This window comes from Periophthalmus magnuspinnatus, chromosome 8 (assembly GCF_009829125.3).
Source record: "Periophthalmus magnuspinnatus isolate fPerMag1 chromosome 8, fPerMag1.2.pri, whole genome shotgun sequence".
Taxonomy (NCBI): Eukaryota; Metazoa; Chordata; class Actinopteri; order Gobiiformes; family Gobiidae; genus Periophthalmus; species Periophthalmus magnuspinnatus.
The window spans coordinates 25,239,336-25,254,793 of record NC_047133.1 but is presented as its reverse complement, the minus strand read 5'-3'; the positions used below and the strand labels follow the sequence as shown (position 1 = coordinate 25,254,793).

General features: G+C 40.9%; 3 protein-coding genes across 6 annotated transcripts in view; 2 read left to right on the top strand and 1 right to left on the bottom strand.

Annotated features, from left to right (window-relative positions):
• The window catches only part of LOC117374964 (guanine nucleotide-binding protein G(o) subunit alpha-like), a 170,740-nt gene that overhangs the window by 90,214 nt on the left and 65,068 nt on the right, over nucleotides 1-15,458 (bottom strand). The window lies entirely within an intron of this gene.
• On the top strand, nucleotides 98-4,080 carry cant1a (calcium activated nucleotidase 1a). Of its 4 annotated transcripts, none has more exons than XM_033971050.2 (4): nucleotides 98-219; nucleotides 2,188-2,847; nucleotides 2,950-3,153; nucleotides 3,350-4,080. In XM_033971050.2, the coding sequence occupies exons 2-4, from the start codon at nucleotides 2,211-2,213 to the stop codon at nucleotides 3,718-3,720; spliced, it is 1,212 nt and encodes a 403-aa protein (XP_033826941.1). In that variant the 5' UTR covers nucleotides 98-219; nucleotides 2,188-2,210; the 3' UTR covers nucleotides 3,721-4,080. The 4 variants fall into 4 exon arrangements, with proteins under 4 accessions (XP_033826941.1, XP_033826939.1, XP_033826942.1 ...); XM_033971048.2 differs by lacking the exon at nucleotides 98-219 and adding an exon at nucleotides 923-1,044; XM_033971051.2 differs by lacking the exon at nucleotides 98-219 and adding an exon at nucleotides 1,545-1,640.
• Nucleotides 4,221-7,522, top strand: LOC117375112 (galectin-3-binding protein A-like). Its single transcript, XM_033971369.2, has 6 exons — nucleotides 4,221-4,328; nucleotides 4,555-4,658; nucleotides 4,752-4,955; nucleotides 5,047-5,181; nucleotides 5,652-5,943; nucleotides 6,389-7,522. The coding sequence occupies exons 2-6, from the start codon at nucleotides 4,574-4,576 to the stop codon at nucleotides 7,470-7,472; spliced, it is 1,800 nt and encodes a 599-aa protein (XP_033827260.1). The 5' UTR covers nucleotides 4,221-4,328; nucleotides 4,555-4,573; the 3' UTR covers nucleotides 7,473-7,522.

Sequence of the window (15,458 nt, the reverse complement as noted above, 5' to 3'; positions counted from 1 at the left end):
GTGAGAGCTCAATGGGGAATACTCAGATTTCCGAGGGACAGTCAAAGCAGCTCTTTGCAGTGCGCGTACACTGGCCACGTCACGCCGTCACCTGCACATACAGGAAGTAATGAGCGTCACTGGAACAGTGGGGAACTAAGCAAGCATGCAGAAAAATGTCAGGATGGTATTTAAACTGTACCTATGTCTGAGCTGAAAACGGGACATCGAGCATATATGGTGAGTGGCATGTAAAGCGAAAAATGGCTGCGTGGGGAATGTTTCGGGGCTGTGAAGTGGCTGGACTCTGATGGTATTCCTCTTGTTGGCTCTTGCAACAGGGCAGAGACCATTATGAGGGACATAAGTCGCACACAGTAGATAATAGTTTCATACGTCCTTGCTTTAGTCATAAATAGTATCGTCAAAGGTGTGCAGGGCACTTAGTACGGGTTTACATGGGGATATCCGCATCCTGCATTTCTCTGGGTAAAAACGGTCAAATTTATCAGTGGCAAATGCTGTGAGTGTTTACTTGAGTGAAATAGTGCCTTAAAGCGCTATTAAAACTATTCTTGATGCTTCATTGGGGCAACTGAGCAGCTGACTTGAACCCTTTTTCTTGTGCTCTGATTTGTAGCCTACACTGAGCATAAAGGCTGGTAATGTACAAGATTAGAGACGACTCACTATTTTGCCCTGCCGCTCAGAGCTGTTTCTCTACAGATGACATTATCCTTATTCATTAGACTCACATCTAGAACATACACGCCCATTAACCTTGATACTATTAAAAGTGTTTCCTTAAACACGGTAAAGATTGTTCTTTGATTGGACTGTTTCTTGACCAATGAATAAACCACCCTGTTTCACCTTTTGGACTTTGCTATAATCTTTACTCCAACTAAAGTTCACAACTATTGAGCCTCTGGTCCTAGTCACTTGTAAATTTTCAGTTTAACACGCGAGTTCAGACAAAAAAGTTTAGATATTTTCTCTGAAGTTGTTGTGAAAGAAAGTTGAGATTAATGACACAGACGTCAAGGTCGGGAAGGAGACGAAGGGGTAAGGGCATCACAGTATGTTTTTCCATACATATATTTAAGTAGAGCTCAGTGAGAGCTCAGTGATGCAAGGCCGTAGTTAAATGGTCTTCTGTTTGGCTCAACGCCTTTTTATGAAAGAGCCCTTCAGCTTCTCCTCCCCTTTACCTGAATCTCCTGTGAGAGCTTTAAGGAATAGACCAGAAAAAGAATCCATACTGAAGTGTATGGATTTCTTTTCTTCCTAGACGTATTAGCTTTAATCTTTTACAACTGTGTATCTTTCTATCTCCAGTCTCTCTCTAATGAGTAAAGTCTATCTCCTAACATGTCATGATAATCCATAAATTAAAGTCTGAAAAATAAGAATTTCCTGATATACTTGTCTGGAGTTTGCCCTCTTATCACACCAGAATGGGCCCCTCCCTTTCGCTGCGCACACAAAAGGGAGGGAGTTGTGACTTTACTAAGCCAACCTGCTTTTGTTATTGCAGTTTCATTCAAACAAGATGCATTCTTTCTCTCATATTGTATTATTTCTATTTCACTTATGTGAGTAAAATGTCAGGATAACCAGAGAGGATTGGGTTGAAGAAACCTACTACTAATGGAGAGTATGTGAGTAATTTTATTTGTGTGGCTGGTCAGTAATGTCAAGCTCGTGCATTCTAGGGTTTTTAAGAGAAAATTGGATCCACACTTAACAGCTTTTCATTCAGTTATTACTTTGATTTAAAGAAGTACATAACTAATATTGACTTATCATTTAATAAATTATAGATCTTTGAACAATATTTTTGGGAGCTTAATGATTTATCATGTGTACTTTTTCTTTGCTCTACTGAGAATTATTTTGACATATTTTAGTAGTAAGATGATATCTGAGCAGTAGATGGTCAAATTAGTCAATTCTGTGACTTATTGTAGATACTAAATAAGTGTTTGCTATTTATTTATTGCAGCTCATGTGTCTTAAATATGCAGTACATTTAGAAAAGGGTATAATAGGTTAATAGTCCCTTTATGGTTAGTGTGTAGTAGTAACCATAAAGTAAGTTAATGTTTCAATATTGTTGTATATTGTTTATATTTTCTTCAGGCATATATAACAAATGTGACCAACCTAATAATGACTCATCTATGATAAAGTGTGTCTTTCTTGTAGGTCAGCGTAGGCCCTCGTCTTCCATGCCTGTTGTCCCAGGCCACCCACGATTGGAGCAAAATGATCCCATGAACCCTCTGCGCATCTCTGTAGGAGGCCTCCCTATGTTGGCTTCCATGGCCAAAACCACAGACTCTCGTTTCCGCCTAAAGTGGAGGCCCATAGTTGCTGTGCTGTTCTCACTTGCTCTGGTTCTGCTGCTTCTCATGCACCTGAACTCAGGCTTTCACTCCAGAGCCTCCACCAGTTGGAAGTCCAGTCCTAGGCGGTCCAATCAGGAGACCCTTTACAATGACACCTATCCTCTCACTCCACCGGAGCGCACATCCAAGGGCACCCGCTACCGTATTGGGGTCATTGCTGACTTGGATACAAGCTCACTGAGTGACAAGAAGCTGACGTGGTTCAGTTACATGCGGCGGGGACACCTGCTGGTCTCTGAGAGTGGAGACAAAGTGAGCGTGGAGTGGGATGCAGAGCGCATCGTGCTGGAGAGCCACCTCTCAGAGAAAGGACGAGGAATGGAGCTGTCAGAGCTAGTAGCATTCAATGGAAAATTGTACACTGTTGATGACCGCACAGGAGTAGTGTATCAAATAGAAGGAAACAAGGCTGTGCCCTGGGTCATTTTACCTGATGGGGATGGCAGTGTTGCCAAAGGTTTGTTGCATAATACAATTACTACAGCATGGTATACATTTTAAATATACTAGGTGTACTCTAAACATTTGGGACAATAACCCATCAATTGTGTTTTGATAGGGTTTAAGGCTGAGTGGCTTGCAGTAAAAGATGAGCATCTCTATGTTGGTGGTTTGGGAAAGGAGTGGACAACTACAGAAGGTGAATTTGTCAACAATAACCCAGAGTGGGTCAAAGTGGTGGGCTTCAGGGGAGATATCCAACACGAGAACTGGGTACCTCAATACAGGGCTCTCAAGGTGGCTGCAGGCATAGAACCTCCAGGTAAGATGAACATTATTTGAGATTAGCAATGTGCACAGACCTGTTATGCCAATCCACACCCTTTTTAGTACTGAAATAACTCAACTTTAGAAAGGCCTTGTAAACTGAGGTTGGCTTGATGTGTAAAACATGTAGATAAATGAGACTATTACAGAGTTTAGACTGCAGTGTGTATTACAGTTTCCATTTCCCACAGGTTATTTTATACATGAATCAGCAGCCTGGAGTGACACCCTGCAGCGCTGGTTCTTCCTTCCACGTCGTGCCAGCAAACAGCGCTACGAGGAAACTGCAGATGAGCAGCGAGGCACTAACATGGTGCTCAGCTGTTCAGCGGACTTTAAAGACATCCGTGTGAGCCACGTGGGGGAGCTCAACCCCACTCATGGCTTTTCCTCCTTCAAGTTTGTTCCCAACACAGACGACCAGATCATCCTGGCTCTGAAATCTGAGGAAGACGCCGGTAAAATAGCAACATACATTATGGCCTTTACTCTTGATGGACGCATCCTTCTGCCAGAGACCAAGATTGGAGATGTGAAATACGAAGGTGTGGAGTTTATTTAGCGCACTGACAGACTAGAAAGTCTTCACTGTTAGGGCCACTGCTCTGTGGTTCTGTCCTGTTTACATTGCTGTCACTGTTGGGAGTACAAAAAGGGCAAAGATCCAGTTTGGGGAAATTGTTCAAATTTATTTGAATAAAGTACTGTACTACAGTACTGTACAGCTTTTCAAATGATGAATGTAAACCAAATAATACATTAGACTGTGATTTTATCTGTAATCTTTCATTTTATACATACAACACATGGCTGATATTGCACAATATTACACCACCAGTCCTACTCTTTTATTTGAACTTTGAAGGAGATATTTTGTTGTAAATTAAATGTTGCTGTATGTAACCTTTTGGGGATAAGTAAAAAAAAACAAAAAAAACAAACAAACTTGAATACATGTTTTAATTGCTATTTGTTCTTGTTATTACTACTGTCTAAACAAAACCATGTACAATGGACCAGTGGACATGCCATGACTTGCATAACACATTCAATTCCATGTGTTGTGCAATAGAAGTGAAACGAAACTTAAACCAGTGGGTAAGATTTGCTGTATGTTCTTTTGAGTTTCGATACAGTGAGGAGCACTTCCTTGAATCCAAGCTTGAGAAGGTAGGTTTTTGACAATAATCGTTATTATTAAAATGTTGCATAGTTGCACATAGGCCAGTTTAGCACAGAGTTTTAGTCTTGATGAACTTACCTTGTATTATCTCAGATAATACAAGGTAAGTTCGCCTAATGTGGCAAGCAGATAATTTGTCTGCTTAGATTTATTGACATTAAATAGCTTATGTGTATCTTACCATGTTAGTTTTATTTGTTCTTTTTTAAACAGTACCCCGCTGTCCTCCAAAATGTTCAAATATCAGACTTTTTGCATCTTGTGGTTGTGGTTATCTGCCCTGGTCTGCAACGCGTCAATGCAGTTCAGCAACTTCAGTGAGTTGATTTAACATTTGTTTATTATGACAAAATAATTGAATACTGATGTTTTTTATGCTATAGTTATTAGACACTTGCATTTCTGTACAGAGCGGAGTTCTGTGGTGAAGGAGGGGGACGTAAGACTTACTGGCTCTAAACTTGCCTTTGGGGGCCGGGTGGAGATCTACCATGCAGGACAGTGGGGGACGATATGCGATGATGGATGGGATCTGAATGAAGCCCACGTTGTGTGTCGACAGCTGAAATTCGCTCGTGCAAAATCTGTGCTGACTGGAGAAAACTACGACAGAGGTTTTTGGGGTTTTTTTCCAATTCCACCAGAAGAGGGCGGTGTTCACAATGGAGTAATAACTAGGCTGCTATTGTCTTCTGTTTATCATAGCATCTGGGCCAATATGGATGGATGACATGGAATGCAAAGGTACAGAGAGGTACCTACATGCCTGTACTTTCAAGGGATGGGGGATTACTGATTGCAGCCACAAAGAGGACGTTGGAGTACAATGTGATCCAGGAGGTAATAGTTCTACGCATGTGTGCGAGTCTACTTACGGGCTTCACTGTGGGTTAGGTCTACATCTCTGACGCTTACCTGGCAAGAGATCAGAGCAGTCACCACGCCAATCCAGCTGTGCCTGAAGGTAGGTCACTGTCAGCGCATCCCGACCAGGGACCGGGACTCATGAAGGAGACTGATGGAGCCGTCTCAAACAGACGAAGCAGCGGTCATGCTCATGTGGTGGAGTGGGCAGCTACGAGAGCAGCATCCGAAGCGCCTGACACCAGCCCGTGACAAAGATTAGGCAGCAGAATGAGAGGTTAGTCTTCTCTTGCGACTTCTTTGTGACGAACAAAGATGTTTGGTTGCAATTGGCCCGGGGGTGAACCAATAGAGAAGCCCGTAGGTGGGTGGAGCACACACGGAATAGAACCATAGTTTTTTGCTCATACTTTACTTGCTTGTAAGAAATGATCACTTTTTTACAGTTCTGTCAGATGTACTACTCTTATCATCCACCCTTGACCACAGTATCGCGTTGTCTGATGATCTGGGTGAACTCTTCGACAATGAGAGCTTCTGTGACCTTACAATCATCGCTCAAAATTCAGCTGCACAAGATCAAGAGGCCGAGACACTGCAAACAACTGATTCAACAACATTATGTGCACACAAAGTGATGCTCGCACATGTGCACGCTTTCAATATCACCAAAGACACACAAAACATCACAGTTCAAGTTGTCCCAAACTGCATACCACATTTTCCCTCCTTTATAAGGTAATTACAAAAAATATCAAATTCAAGTATTGATAGTATTGTAATAGGAGAGTAGTGTATATGGGTTGCCCCTTAACCAGAAGGTTGGAATTTTAACTGCTCTGACTAAATGATAATGAATATGCACTAAACAAGTGGGTCTGATGTAAAATAATTCCTTATTTGAACTAAAATTATACATGTATTAAAGTAGTAGTTTTTCTCAGAAAAGTACAAAATCATACTAATATAATTACATTTATGTTGCATGTTAAATCTGTCAACTGGGCAAAAAGTTGTAGTTTCACTCCTATATATGTATGATTAATGTAGTATATAATGTAGTATATAATGTAGCATATAATGGCTTGATTGACATAACTGAAGAGTATAAACAAAACTAGGTCTTTATTTGCAATAGCCTAAACGTCCAAATTTAAATGCGGAATATCTCTTTTTTCTTTAGGTACCTGTACACTCGTAAGATTGAAGTCCCCTTCTCCTCGGTGCAGTGCCTTCACTGGTTGGCCTCTCAGTTTGGGGAGGAGCAACTAATGAGAGACACAAGTCTTCTGTTCAGCCAAGTAATTCCTGATGACAGCACCTTCGAAACACCAGTGTCTCTTCATGAATATGCTCTAGAGACCAACGACTTTGTACTGCAAGAGAACTGTGTCCGGTATTTGGTCTGGAATTTCCAGAACTTCACCACGAGTTCAGTTTGGACCCAGATATCTGATGGTCTCCTCAGTGCCCTTTTGCTTCGCTCAGATCTAGTTGTACCTGATGAGTTATTTGTACTTAAAGCTGTGGAAAACTGGATCTTAAACAATGTTCATACCAGTTTGGACACCCAGGTCAAACTGTTATCTCTAGTGCGATTTCCCATGATCCCTGCTGAACAGCTGACCACTCAAATGATGTCAAACTTCTCACTTTATAGCACCCATAAGAATGTCTTTAATGATAACATTCTAAAGGCCCTACAGTTTAATATCCAGCTTTTGACCAGTATAAAGTCTAGAGCGAAGATGTTCATTGATGATGTTTCTTACCAGCCGCGTATCTACACCTCCTCCTTGTGGAGCATGTTTTTTGGTTCCTTTTCAACCCCTCAAATACGGTCACATGGTTCATATGATACACGATATGATTCACGATATGATTCACGATATGATTCACGATATGGTTATAATGATGGCAGGCGTAGGTCTACCAGTGTACCATATCACAGCAGCTCAATCTTTCTGGATAGAAGGATAAACTGGGCTGCAGACATCTTCATGAACCAAAATGAGTGTTCAAATCGTGGTATGAGATGTCCGTCTTTGCCAATGGCCAGTCTTCAAAGTTATGAAACCAACTCTCTTCCAGGTGTTGTGTTTTTCAATAAGCTTCTGCTGGTGTGCCAGGACAAGTATGTTTTTGAGATTCAGGACTTCAAGAACAATATGGCAGTTATTTCCAGAAATGCTACACTGTCTACGACCTACCCGTGTCCAGATGATAAGAACACATTCATTTTTGTAGTGAGACCCGTGTACATTTGATAAAGGGGAAGTTTCAGTGAAGTTCCAAACATAATAACTGAGAACTTAATTTTTAATTTTGTTTGTGTAATTGAATCTTTGAAATACGTTTTAATTTTTTATCTTTACCAATACAACACATACTGGCTTTTATAATCAGTGAGATTTTATGGATTACTTACAAATAAAGTGTTTTTAGAACCCTACACTCTTTAAAATGCTGGATTAAAATAACTTTACTTTTAACCCAACACTGGGTCCAGTATGGACTGAGCCAACTAAATATAACCCAACAGGTTGGGTCAAATAATGTAACCAAACCTGTTTAAGGTGGACTACCTCTTTTACTGGCACTTATTTGCCTTAACCATCTTCCAAATAAACACATATTTAGAGGATTACTGAAACAAATATTTCCCAGTATAAGAAAACCCAACCCAACCCAATTATGTTTTAAGAATTAGACAAATGTTAATTTACTAGTATAGCAATTAAAACTGATAATACACTTACACAATTTTTTATTTTAAGCATTTTTTTTCCATAAAATTATGTGTAAAAGCAATCAATACATTTTGTCATCATCACTGTTAGTCTGTTCCTTACAACATGCTTACAGCATGTTGTTATAAATGTAAAGTAAGTAAGTGATATTATCCTTCTATCGAGTAACCAAATGACAGGGGGCTTAATGTGTTGGGTTGGTTCTCAAACAAAAAATACCCTGCTGAAGATCCCACTGTGGAAAAATAGAAAACAGTGTCAATATTTACAGGTAAAATATAGGCCTATCCAATGTTATTATTACACCTGATAATAAACATAATTATAGCTGCCCATACCATGAGAATCCACACACACTGGATGATGTTAAGGACACATCTGTGTCTATGTGATCACAAGTGTCAGTGTTTCAAAAGCTATACTATTTCATATGTTATATGAAGAGAATTTTAATTAAATACTAAGAGATTAGCCTATCTTTATTGTTATCATTATAATCTTAAGTGATTAAGCTTTTAAAAAGAAAAGTAGTTAAAATAAACCTTCTCAAGGCATAATGAAATCATATAAGACTTTAGAATCTTGCTTAGAATTTAACCTTTTTTTTTTGTTTGTTTTTTGATGCTAACAACGACACAAGGCAAACCATGAAGCAATTTGGGGAAAAATATAGCGCCAAATACGTCAGTTTCTGGACTGCTTAACCGCGGTCTTCTGTGAGTACGTGTGTACGTGTGTGCGTGTGTACGAGCAGTTTTTGGAACACGGTATGAGCTTTGTGCTCATAAGAAAGCGGTAAAGCTGCTCTGTGACACACAGAATAGGAGTGAGCACCGCGGTAGTTTTACGCTGGATGGATTTTTGCCTCCGCAGCTCCAGCGGGACAGTGTGCGCCCGAGCGCGCACGGTGCGGGAGCTGCTCTCTGGACGCGCCGCTCGCTGGTTAAAGACCACTGTTTTAATGATTGAACTTTGTATAAGAGTTGAATCCGTTGAAAAATTCCCGTCTACACATTGTTCTTTTCATTCTATTTAGTCATGAACTGTAAGTACAGCGCCCTCCAGGGAACGAAGTGAGAAACAAAGTGTCCTGTTTGCCAATATAAATGCTTTGTCTATTGCCTTTTGTTAGTATAGATCCACTTCCGGATCAACATGATACAACCGAGTATAAGGGGCACATTGAAAAAATAAATGATGTGGGGACTACAAGAATCAAGTCGTAACATTTCGACATTGAAGCCGCAATTTAATGAAAATAATGTCAGAAAAAAGTTGTATTTTTAAGTTAATAAAGTTTTTTTTATTTTTTTTTTTATAAGAATAAAGTCATTGTACTACGAGAATAATATGTTGAGATTAAAGTCACAGACAAATAAGACACAAATTTACAAAAAATAAAGTTGATATTTAATGATTTAGGTGTCCACTCTATCCATGCTAACACAGATTGCTACAGACTGACGCTTGTATGAGTAAAAGCCTACATAACTGCTCATAAAACAGGTCAAACATTACATGTCCCATAAGTTTGTAAGTTATTAGACAGATTGCCACTGCAGTTTACAGGGGACAGGTCTCACACTATTGTGGCCTGTAAGCGGCCTTCCCTGGGAGACGTCCTGAAATGCACTGATTGGAGACTCCATGTGATCTGTGACACTCAGATGAAGAGAGGGGTAGAGCTGTCAACCGATCACCACTTGGTGGTGAGTTAGATCCACTGGTGGGGGAAGAAGCCAGACAGACCTGGCAGACCCAAGCATAACATAAGGGTCTGTTGGGAACATCTGGCAGAGCCCTCCATCAGCAGGGTCTTCAACTCAGTAGTGAGCCATGTTCTCCGCCTCTATTGTCGATGCAGCCTCTCATAAGGTCTGTGATGTGTGTCATGGCAGGAACCCCTGAACCCAGTGGTGGACACCTGAAGTAAGAGATGCCGTCAGGCTGAAGAAGGACTCCTCAAAACTCAACTCAAACCTTGTTGGCTTGTGGGACCCCTTACCCATTTAACGGGTAATGGCGGGCCAAGTGTATCGCAGCTCATGCAGTCACGGTGGCAAAAACCTGGGGTTTGGAGGAGTTCGGGGAGGCCGTGGAAGATTATTGCTCAGCCTTAAAGAAATTCTGGTGAATCATCCAACACCTCAGGAGGGGGAAACAGTGCTTCACTAACACTGTGCGGGTGAGGAGCTGCTGACCTCAACTGGGGGTATTGTCAGACATTGGAAGGAATAATTTGAGGATCCCTTCAATCCCACTGTTATGTCTTCCAAGGAGGAAGCAGAGACTGGGGACCCGGAGGGGGACTCATCCAACACCCTGGCTGAAGTCAACGAGGTGATTGGCAACCTCCTAGGTGCCAAGGCTCCAGAGATCTGTCCTGAGTATCTTAAAGCCTAATTTCCACTGGTCGAAGTGCAGATAAATGATATAAATGCAAAAAACTGACGATAAACCAGAATTAGTGTAGTGTTTACGCTATCTTTTGCCTCGTCTCACAGCTTTACAAACTTGGAATACTAAATGTCTTTTTGTGATTTGCTGAGATTTGCTGAGATCAGCCTTATGAGAATATAACTGAGCCACAATTTACATTTTATGTATTAAGTTAATATTAGTTATGTTGAGGTGACATCAGACTAGCACCAACCATCACAAGCCGGTTCCAGGTCCCAAGTGTGTCAGACCCCTTTGGAAGGTAGTACAATTGTCCCTCTCTATATCGCAGTTCACCCTTCACGGTCTTGCTGTTTCACGGATTTTTCCATTGCAATTTTACACGCTTTTTTACAGTGTATGAGCGCACATTGTGTTTTGCGTCCCGAATGGCCAAGGGACTGCAGACCACTGTCAATCGATCTCCTCCGTGCTGTATCTCCTTTACAGTACAGAATGTGTTCAGCCAAATTTACATAAATGTTCGATCAACACTCCAGCAGAGCAGTGCCAGGACGAAGAGGCACAGTCAGAGGAAGTGTGAAATGTGTGTGACTCACTATTCATTAATTAAACAAGAGAGAAATGTGAGAAAATGTTAAGGCCTGTCTGAGAAAAAGTGTATAATGGGTATAATAAGTGTATAATATTTCAGGTTATTTTTAGAATGTAATCCCCACAAAAAACGAGGGACCACTGTACCTCCTGCAGTCCTCTTTGGACTCCTAAAAGAGGGCGGTATGAATTGCTTTATGCTGTGGAAATACTCGGTACCAGCCCTATGGAAACAAGGCTTAAGTCTCTGGATTGGCAGACTGGGGGTGGTGGTCCCTCTGTTTAAAAAGAGGGACCGGAGGGTCTGTTCCAACTACAGCGGAATCGCACTTCTCAGCCTCCCCAGTAAGGTCTATTCCAGGGTTCTGGAGAGGAGAATTCGACCAAAAGTAAAACCTCAGATTCAGGAGGAGCAGTGTGGCTTCTGTCCCGTTTGTGGAATACTGTTCCAGCTCTATACTCATATATACATTTGGTGTTCAAGGGTTCATGGAAGTTTGCCCAACCAGTCCACATGTGCTTTGTGGATCTGGAGAAGGCAACATTGTCCCTTGTGGTATCCTTTAGGGGGTGTGCATTGCCGGCAGTAAGTCAGACCTGCTCCCAGTGCATGTTGGACTCTGCCAGGGCTGTCCTTTGTTACCGGTTCTGTTCATTGTATTTATGGACAGAATTTCTAAGTGCAGTCTGGGGCCGGAGGGGGTCTGGTTCGGGGCCACAGGATTTCATCTCTGCTGTTTGCAGATGATGTTGTCCTCATTGCTTCATTGAATCAGGACCTGCACCATTCACTAGGGCGGTGTGCTGCCGAGTGTGAAGTGGCTGGGACGAGAATCAACTCCATGGCCATGGTTCTTAACCGGAAAAAGGTGGCTTATTCACTAATGAAGGAAGGATGGAGCGTGACATTGATAGGCAGATTGGTGCAGTGTCTGCAGTATCACCATATCAGACTGTTGTGGTAACGAAGGAGTCGAAAGGCAAAGCTCTCAAATTACTGGTCAATCTACATTCCTACCCTCACCTATGGTCATGAGCTTTGGGTCATGACTGAAAGTACAAGATCGCGGATACAAGCAGCCAAAATGGGTTTCCTCCACAGGGTGGCTGGATGCTCCCTTAGAGATAGGGTGAGGAGCTCGCCAACACGGGAGAAGCTCGGAGTAGAGTCACTGCTCTTCCACGTTGAGAGGAACCAGCTGAAGTCGCTAAGACATTTGTTTCCCCTGAAAGCCTCCCTAGGGAGGTGTCCCGGGCCACCGGGAGGAGGCCCAAGAGAAGACCCAGGACACGCTGGAGGCACTGTCTCTTGGCTGGCCTGGGAACGCCTTGGGGTGCCACCGGAGGAGCTGAAGGATGTGTCTGGGGTGAGGAAGTCTGGGAGTCCCTGCTTAGACTGTTGCCCCAGTGACTCAGCCCCGGATCAGCGAAAAAATAAAATGGATGGATGTTTACAAAGTCTTAAATCATCTTAAAAACTTGAACTATAACTGTGTGGTTTTAACTATAACTATAAATGTATTTATTACCTGTTTTCTCACTTTTAGATCTTGAGGCGCAGTGGAAAGGAGACATACGGGGTATCCATAAAGTCTCTTTGCATTAAAAAAAAAAGATATTACAAAGGCAATTGTTAAAATATCTTAATCAGACTTGTTCTATTGTAGTCAATGGTTTCCAAAGGTTTTTATTTTATTTATTTTTTTTTTACCTCATTTAATACACCCCTATATGGGCACCATTGCAGAAAGCACATCAAGACAGAACTTGATTTTTTGCCATGTTCACTGTAGCACAGCCTCATCAATGGTTGCAATCTGTTCTCTTTTGTTTTAGTTCATTAATGTCCCGTATCTTTGTTCGATACATGATATTTTTAACATAGCCCCATAAAAATAAATTTAGAGGTGTGAGATCTGGTGAACGTGGTGGCCACAGAATTGGTCCATCCCTTCTAATCTGGAAATGTTTGATTGATGAACTCAAGAACATACAGGTGGTGGAGCACCATCTTGCTGGAAAATGATTGCTAGTTGAAGGTCCTGCAATTGTGATGCCATATATTTAGTCAAAAGCTCAAGATAGAGACTTGCAGTAATTGAGCTCTTCTGGAAGAAAAATGGACAAACAATTTGATTGCACATGTGATTAAAAACTTTTATAACCACTGAGTACAATAGAACAAATCCAATTAATATATCTCATCAATGGCCATTGTAATTACATTTTTAAATTGTAAAGATACTTCATGGATACCATGTATAATGAATCTACTAATTACTATAAATTGAGTTTGTGCAATATATATGTTGCAATATCTTTTGAGTATGTTTTAATTTTTTGTGTGTGTTGGTGTTTTTGCATGTTACTTACCTCCTGTTCTTGTGTCCCCCTCAGACAGAATGACAGAATGGTTGTTTTATCGGTTAGTAAGTTTTAAAGTTTACTGAGTGCATGGTTTTAGGGTTATGTATATAGTTTGGGTTTGGGTTTTTGGGGTTTGCTTTATGGAGAGTTTAGGTTAATATTTTAAAGCTAGTATTAATTTGCTGTTTTAGCTTACACAGTTTTATCCAATTAGCCAGACCAGATAAAAGGGGCCTCATCCCACTCTGGGGTCTGCTGCTGGGGAAAAAAAAAACTGCTGCCTGACCTCCATATTGCACGAATTGAAAAAAAGTTAAAAAAAAAAAATAAATAAATAAAAAAAAAGTCTACCCGCCTCTGTGTTTTTACTTGTCTAACCAACATCACAAACCCATAATTATCTTTTACAAAAGTGAGAATTTGATTTGTGAACTTAAGTTGTTATAGCCTTGATATATTTTAAATTGTTGATATGTATTGGAAAATAACATAGCCCCATTCCATGACAAAAGTACATTTTGTCTCTGCATACCTTCAAGTTTACCTGTATTGCTGTGTCACCTATAGGAGAGACTGACAACAAGTACATGCATGTGATCAAACCACAGTGTGCAACATAACATGACTCCAACCTTTCTGAGAAGAATGGATGATGATTTATGAGTGGAAGTTGGTACTTTTCTTTTGTTGTTTTTCATGATGAAAAGGTTTAGTCATTCTGACTTTGAGGTTGCTTGGTTTATTGTGACTAGCCTGGTATACAACCAATTATCAAATGTGTTCTGACATGTTAATTATTTTCCCAAATGATGCAATACTTTTTATGAGCGTTTACATGAAATTAAGTCTGTGTGAGTATATAGTATACCAAACTAACTAAAAGGCACTCATTGGAAAAAAAACAAAACAAAAACCTTCTCCTGGGAAGATAAACGAACAGTTGCAAAAATAAATTATCCATATGTTTTGATGTAATGGAATTTGGACTAGAAACCTGCATGCATGGAGGTATATAAAGTGTATTTATCCAAATTTTAAAAATATGGATGATTAGAATTAGGATGAATTAGGATGATTTAGGCAAAAGCAAGTGTCAAAAACAAACAACTTTCAATAACAGCTTTGATATAAAATGTGTTTTACAATCTTGACAGGCATCTCAAAGTGCTATAGTACAGACATGATTATCCTCTCTCCCCAAACTGATAACAAAACATGTGCAACCCTGCGACAGACTGACTGAAACTTGGCTTTCAATCTGGGCTTTTCCAACCCCTCTGACCACCACTTATTAATCAAAATGTCTTGCCTAGGGACACAACAACAGTATGCATTAGTGGGAGCTGGGACTGAGTCAGTGCAGCTTTTCAACCCAACAATCTTCAGGTTTGTAAGAGAACACTATCTCAGGACTGCTGGACTAACAGTTGTAAATTCAATTTGTCTAAAAATATTGCAGGATCCTGGTAGAAACTGAGATCCACCACACCTCACAACCCATTATGGTCTGGGGTTGGAAGTGAACAGAAAGGACTATTACTTTAGACTATAGTGAAAGTTTGTAAACCAGTGACTAACTAATTGTAACAAATCCTTGTGGGCAGTGTGCATCCCTGAGTTGCAAGTCACCACACCACGTAATCCTATTATTTCTTCCAAGAGATGTTTTTCTGTCTCTCCCACTGTCTCCGCTTATTCACTCTTGCACATGTTTGAATGCAGAATTGGGCGCAGTGGATAGTGGGTTGTAGTCGGACTTTTCCTTATATGGGCGTTGATATGGGCAAAGGGGCATTGGTCAGTGGTCAACGGATGTGGGCCACTCCACCACACCACCCACCAGTTTCCACAATGAGACCCGCTTTTTCTGTCCTGCCAGGCACTTCCCTTTGAGTGTATTCCTGGCACTGGAAGTCTGTCATTTAGGTATTACGGATGCGTTTTAGCTTTTGTAGTGGTACACACAGGTCTGCTTACTTTGCACTTCTTTCAAAAATCTACTCAAAACCAAATGTTGATATGATAATCCAAGTTTTGAGCGGTGGGAGTGAAACCAGGTCTAAGAGAAGATTTGCAGTATGGGAAAAGAAACCATGGAGTTGAGGATGATTATCTTGTGAGGTCATTTGTAATTTGCCCGCA